This window comes from Coffea arabica, chromosome 6c (assembly GCF_036785885.1).
Source record: "Coffea arabica cultivar ET-39 chromosome 6c, Coffea Arabica ET-39 HiFi, whole genome shotgun sequence".
Lineage (NCBI taxonomy): Eukaryota > Viridiplantae > Streptophyta > Magnoliopsida > Gentianales > Rubiaceae > Coffea > Coffea arabica.
In genome coordinates this window covers 16,403,153-16,409,945 of record NC_092320.1, presented here as the reverse complement: position 1 = coordinate 16,409,945, position 6,793 = coordinate 16,403,153, and the positions used below count along the sequence as shown (strand labels likewise).

At 37.2% G+C, this 6,793-nt stretch overlaps 1 protein-coding gene across 1 annotated transcript; it reads right to left on the bottom strand.

Moving 5' to 3' along the window:
• Positions 1-1,131: 1,131 nt before the first annotated feature.
• Positions 1,132-6,501, bottom strand: LOC113692364 (calcium-dependent protein kinase 8). Its single transcript, XM_027210759.2, has 9 exons — positions 6,127-6,501; positions 5,285-5,899; positions 4,352-4,475; positions 4,091-4,234; positions 3,246-3,398; positions 3,026-3,141; positions 2,706-2,873; positions 2,158-2,397; positions 1,132-1,621 (listed from the first exon to the last, which is right to left on the bottom strand). The coding sequence occupies exons 2-9, from the start codon at positions 5,798-5,800 to the stop codon at positions 1,475-1,477; spliced, it is 1,608 nt and encodes a 535-aa protein (XP_027066560.1). The 5' UTR covers positions 5,801-5,899; positions 6,127-6,501; the 3' UTR covers positions 1,132-1,474.
• Positions 6,502-6,793: the final 292 nt, after the last annotated feature.

Genomic DNA, 6,793 nt, shown 5'->3' with positions numbered 1-6,793 from the left:
TGTCATGTTAACTTGTGTAGATCCCTAGTTGTTAAAATTGTTAACTTCTGTTCATAACTTGATATTGAACTCAACCTTGAGTTGCAGCTCTGACTTTCTTTTTACAGCTATTGAAAACCAGTTCTGTACATGAAATTTGTTTATATTTAGAGATATATCTTGGTTTCTTTTATGAAACCAAGTCTGATTTCTTTTTAGGATGCATATGCTGCATATATATTTATATAAACTTATTGTGCGAAAAAGTTCACATTGCCAAGATTGAGCAAAATATTTCAGCAGAATCAAATGTTGATTTAGTCATGACCATTGCTACAGTTATTCATTGGTTTGATCTTCCAACTTTCTACCAACAAGTCAAGCGGGTAATGAAAAGCCCCAATAGAGTAATTGCAGCATGGTCTAACAATTTTTTTGTTTTGCTTTTATGCTGATTCATTTGGGAAGCCACGGTCCAAGTTCATAATTGAGGAAGATTATAGGACCATAGACTTCCCATTTGAGCCAGTGGCAGGACTTGAACACACAGGGCCATTTTGAGCTTAAAATGGAAAAGTTAATGGATTTGGATATCTATTTTACTTTTAATAAACTCATGGTCTGCATATCAGACTGCAAAAGAAAGGGGGTTGATCTCTTGAGTGACGATTTGGCGAAAGATTTTACCCTTGCTTGGAATGAAGATGGAAAACAAGAAAAGGTTGGTGGTACTTGGCCTGTTTATATGAGGATTGGAAAAGATGGGAACCAGTAGTAGTAGTGTAACTCGAAAGAAAGCTTGCTTTCGTAATAACTCTGGATTTGTTTTCCTATTGAAAAGTTCATCTGCATATCATTATTTTTTTGTTTTCGATGCAAGGGCTTTGTGAGTTCAATGATTCACATCACTAGGTTGAAAGTGTAAAGCATGGATCAACCAGAAAATAAGGGTAGACTTCTTTATGTTAGTACAAGTATAATGCAGACCAAAAGCAGGGCATTCAGGAGCACAAAGCTATCTGCAAAGTTTTCAGCAACATGCATAGTATCCATGCGAAGACACTGGCAATTGAAAATATCCACATGCAATAGGGGAACTTTACGAATCCATTCTTTTGAAAATTGAAATGATAAACCAATTACAACATTCCAGGATCAAAAACTTTTAAAAGACTGATTGATTGGAAGTGTATAACAAAACTATTTACAACAAGAAGCAACAAATCCTTCATCCTTGACCACATTTCCAACTCTTCACACAGAAAAAAAATAACAAATTACAATATGTAACGAAAACCCAAGACCATTATTGGACCTGACACCTTGTTATCCCCCTCGAACCATATCACAGACGGTAAAAAGGCGTGGGAAAAGAAACAAAAAAAAAACACATCAAAAAGGGTAAAAGATTTATATTCAAACTCATAAGATGCTCTTTTTCCAAGTCTTCAATGAGTGGGCTAGAAATTGTTGTCCTCTTTTGAGTTATCTACCCTCACATTGTCACTTCTATTGAGCCATCCTTCATCAATTTCAAGCTGAGGTTGTTGTATCGTTCTCTTGAATATTGTCTTGATGCCTTTCTCCAATCTGTGCCTGCCGTCATCATTGTTGTGAACTCCTCGTAACTTATCCGTCCGTCCTGAAACAAAACATGAAAACAACAATTAATCTCCATGTAATGCTACTCTAGCAAAAGCTTAGCCAATACAAGCTTTGAATTCAAAGTACATCTTCAACCCTGTATGAAACAAGTTGCTTGGATTCTCCTTGGAAAACAAAGGCAAGACAGCAATATTAACAATGACGCAAGCCAGCTATAGATCACTCTCTAAAGACAGCAAAAATGATCCTCAAAAGAAGAAAATTCAAGGGCAAGCAATGTTTAAGTAAAGATACAAATGACGCACAAATTCAGATTCAAAAAGCTATGTGCACTTTCTCACAATCTCATATGTATTCTGTCCAATGGGATAGGATCAACAACCACACTGCCCCAGCCTCCCAACCCCCAAAATATAACTACAAAGAAATAAAAAGGGGAGAAAAAAGCAAAGACTTCTTCATCATAAAAGGAAAACTATGTAACTGATAAATACCGTAATAAGAATCAAGGCAACTCTGAAAGAGAAAAGGAGCTTTCTAAAAGCACAAAAAATTTCTAGTGAAATAACTTGCCTTGTCAGTGTCTACATCCTGAATAATGGCTTTAATTACTTCTTCACTATTGGCATCAACTTCATCAGCATCAGCTAAGGCAGCTCTTAGCTCATCTATTTCTATATAACCACTTTGATCTCTATCAAAGAAATCAAAGGCTTTTTTCAGGTGGTCATCATCATTGCCCATCTTTTTTAGGTGGACAGAGATCGCTACAAACTCCCCATAGTCGAGATATCCATCTTTATCTACATCACCCTGCAAAACAGTTTTTCTCATGACTTTCCAGCAAAAAACTATGCATGCAAGAAAATGATAATCTACGTTATTTATATAGCATACAAGTACTATTAAGCTAAATTACTAGAAGCAAAAACACGATGTACAAAGAATGCCACTAGCAACTAGGTAACTCCAATAGGAATTTTCCATCTAAATGCAAATTCAGAAAAACAACAAGCAGTTTTCCTGAAACAAAATGAAGCATCCCATGATGAACTGTGTGAACTTTATAGATTTGGTTAAACGCTGAACGATAAATTTTAAATTCTTGAGTTAGCACTTACAGCTTCCATAAGAATTTGAAGATCTGCTTCAGGCATCTGATGTCCAAGCTTGACCAATCCAGCTCTCAACTCGTTAATATCAATCTTCCCTTTGTTACCTGTGTCCATTACCTGGAATCCCTCCTTTATTCCAGCAACTTCCTCTGCAGACAAATGCTCCGCAATCACCTGAATTTTAAAAGCAGCTCAACAACAAGATACAAAGGAAATAATAGCCAAGTACTTCCTTTACTAGAAAATAGAATAAGCTGGCTCCAGAACTAGGGAAGCAATAAGTGCTAATTGAAATAGTTTATCCTCGTAAATTCCTAAGGCATTACCCTTAAAGCTCTTTTCTTCAATTTGTTCATTACAGAAAATTGCTTGAGCCTTGCTCTGACAGTTTCACCAAGAGAAACATTAGGAGCCTTCTTTGCATTTTGTACCCAAGGATGATCTGCAATCAGAAAGCAAATGTTGTCCTATAAGACTCCAAACTTCAGAATTTTGGAACCAAAGAAAATTTAAACATCACACTGAATTTCAAAGCACAAGCATTACCAAGCACTTCCTGAGCAGACAGCCGCTGCTTCGGGTCAGGATTGAGCATTTTCTTGACAAGGTCTTTTGCACTATCAGATACCTTCGGCCATGGGTCCCTTTTAAAATCCACGACAGATCTAATGATTGCTTGTGCAACTCCTTGTTCAGTTTCTGATAGGCAGCAAAGTACTCAAAAATGTCAAAGGAAATTAGATGAGTTCCATAGAAAGTCCTTTCAAAAGATTCATATTCTAGACTATAAAGATATGCATAGACCTGTGAACAAAAAAACAAAGTTTCTTTTGATGTCAATGCGCTTTAATGCTCCACTAAAATAACAATTATAAGTCCATTATTAGTTGACCATACAAACGAAGCATCAAAAATTACCAGCATTGTGCACCAATGCCAAATAGATGGAAGCAGGAGAAAAAATTATTGGAAATAGATAGAAAACAATGAGCTTCCAGAACAGCTTCCTTTTTTTGCGAGGTACTTTTTGCCATAATTTCCCAATGTACATCCCCAGTCCCCAGGTCCCACCTCCCACACATCCACCAGAAAAAAAGACATTATCTTTCCCCATTGTTAAAGGAAGAACATCGTACCCCTCCAAAAGTAAATGTTGCTTACCCTACTATATATCTCAGTGCTTCCGCAATTTTGTCATTCCACTTAGGACAGGTTTTATTTTTACCCTAACGCAATATTTTGCTTCTACTTAAGTGGCACCCATAAAAACAGTTAAACAAGCACTTCAACTCATGAAGCAATGATTGGAACAACAATAAAGACAATGGCAGCAAGAACTAATCATTTGCCACCCCTTTTTGATTGTGATAAAACTGTTCAAGGAGTCTGACCTGCCCAAAAAGGTGGGACACCACAGAGTAAGATGTAGAGAATTACACCAGCACTCCAGACATCCACTTCTGGTCCGTAATTTCTTTTCAGCACCTCAGGAGCCATGTAATAAGGACTTCCTACAATCTCATTAAACGTCTCACCTGCAAAACCATCCCATACAGAATGCAACTTTAGTCCATGGACCAATAGTTGCCATTCCTAGGCAACAAAAAAGTTAAGTTGGAATTACCAAACTGCTGAAAACTGAAAAAGATTACCAGGCTTAAAGATCACAGAAAGCCCGAAATCAATAGCCTTCAATGGCGCATTTTCTTTCTTATTCCCAAACAAGAAATTTTCAGGCTTAAGATCACGATGCATGACTCCATGTTTATGGCACACCTGCAACAAAATAGAAGACTTGTGACACATGTAGAGCAAGCTTTAAACTCTTTTAGGACTTCCAAAGTGAAGCAATACAGCATGCAGGATTAATTTTTTTTTTTTTTAAAAAAAAGCGCTCTAAAAGCTAATCCAACTAATACTCAAATATATAATATCTTGGAAAGTGCTTTATCCACAGGCTTAAAAGAACATGGAGCAAAAGAGACAAATGGCCGAAAACAAGTTCTCAACCACCAGGTTGGATGATGTTACATGATACTGACTTCCTTAGGTGCTGACATGGAAAAAGAAAAGTATTTTGCAATTAAATAAAAGAAATGGACATCTGCAAGGTCACAGAGTTAATCACAACTAAATCAATTTACAAGGCTCGGAAAACCTTTTCAAACATTACCGACTCCTGATCTCTGAGAATTGAAATGTTGAACAGCCAAGAAGATGTCTTTAAAGACCAATCGGGAATCTCATTGAACAATATCCATAAAAAGAAAATAAAAATTACAGTACTGCCCAAAATTACTGATTAATGTAGTTTCTGACGAAAGCAAATTAGCAACTCCCATTCCTTCCTCACAATCCATGGCTCCCCGTGTACCCACAATTTATAAAATGTCTCACCAGTTCATAGGAATTGTTTTAGATACTGTTCGTGGTTTGAGTCTCAATCAAACTACACTGATCAAACACACATGCATATCACGATCTAAAAAGTAATCCAGCAGTTGTAAATGGAAAGTATTGATCAGACACATGTGCATATCAAAGCATAAAGAAAAAAATCAAGTAGGAAAAGTATAGATTTTCACCTGAATAACTTCAACAATAGTGCGAGTTACAGTTGCAGCAGCCCTCTCAGTATAGTGCCCCCTGGCAACAATCCGATCAAACAATTCACCACCTTCACACAACTCCATAACCAGGTGGACTGCGTTATCATCCTCGTAAGTATCCTTCAAGCTCACAATATTGGGATGTCTAGGCAAATGCTTCATGATCTCAACTTCTCTTCTGACATCCTCAATATCTACTCTTGTCCTGAGCTTCTTCTTTGATATGGATTTACAGGCAAAAACTTCTCCAGTTGATTTGTCAGTAGCCAAATAAGTAATCCCAAATTCGCCCCGGCCGAGCTCTTTCCCCAGTTCATACCTCTGCTCAATTTCGTGCCCTGTTGGATCATCCAATACATAGGACTTGTGTCCACCATTACCAACAGCTGCATAGTTCCCACCATACTCAGCAAAAGGATTTGGCTTATTTTTCCCCTTTTTCTTCACTTGTCCATCTTCAGATGTTTGCGGTACTGCACAACAATTCCCCATAGATCAAACCTTCAACAAGCTCACAATTTTCTTCCTCTTCAGCCAAAAGGGTCACCAGGCTCGACTAATACAGTAGCCCAAACCTATTTTCAGCTTTTTCTGTGACAAGACAGACAAACAAAAGAGAATAAAGCTTCAAAGTTTTGTGAATCAAACCTTCAATCTCCAACCTTTTTGGACATTTTAGCCAAAAGGGTCTCAGAATTACACCAAAGTGATGGTCAAAACCAATCAAAATTTCATCTTTCCAATAAAAATGCAGAGAACATAATAAAACAAAAAAGTGGATTCGCAAACTTCAATAATAGGAGAGGTCCAGAACCCACCTGGGATTTCAAAGATCTCCCAAAACCCAAATGAATTCTAACTTTTTTGATGAAAAGGGATGACAAAACCTCAATCAGCTATTGAATTTCGAAGAAAAATTCTGATGCCCAAGAAAATACAATAAAAAAAATTGTAGAGGTACTGTTTGTCTAAAGTTCAAGGATATGGAGAATTCAGTGGAAGTTGTGGAACATAAACGCTTAAAAATATGGGAGGCCGACGAGGTGATTTAAGGATTAAAAGAAGGAAGAAGAAGCCGAGAAGAGGAATTTAGCGTGTGAATAGAGGAAGACGGAGTCGGAGATAGATAAAAGTCAAATCCATTTCCTGGGGACTTTCCTCCTGCCCCGTCTCCTTTCGTTTTCTCTCTCCCACTCCTCTCTTTGTTGAAGTGAGAAAAAGTAAAGAAAGGCCTAATTTTTTTGCATTCCCATTTTGTCCAACGGAAAACTTCAAATTTTGAAAATGGCAAGCTATCATTCGGATGCTATTCCTCTCAAAAAAGGGGGAAAAAAAAGTAATAATAACCGGTATTGGCTTTTGCGTGGATTTACTGAGTTACCCTTTTCTTCTTCTTGGTTGACTAATTCTCTCTGATTAAGTCAAGTAGGACATGCTCTATTACATTTGTTATCTAGGTCATCAGCCTTCTAGAACTGCTAAGTA

Coding starts and splice junctions, on each gene's coding strand:
- LOC113692364 (XM_027210759.2), bottom strand. CDS start 5,800: ATGGGGAATTGTTGTGCAGTACCGCAAACATCTGAAGATGGACAAGTG. Junction 2,398..2,705: donor TTCAAATTCTTATGGAAGCT/GTAAGTGCTAAC, acceptor ACTGTTTTGCAG/GGTGATGTAGATAAAGATGG. Junction 1,622..2,157: donor AGGATGTAGACACTGACAAG/GCAAGTTATTTC, acceptor GTTTTGTTTCAG/GACGGACGGATAAGTTACGA.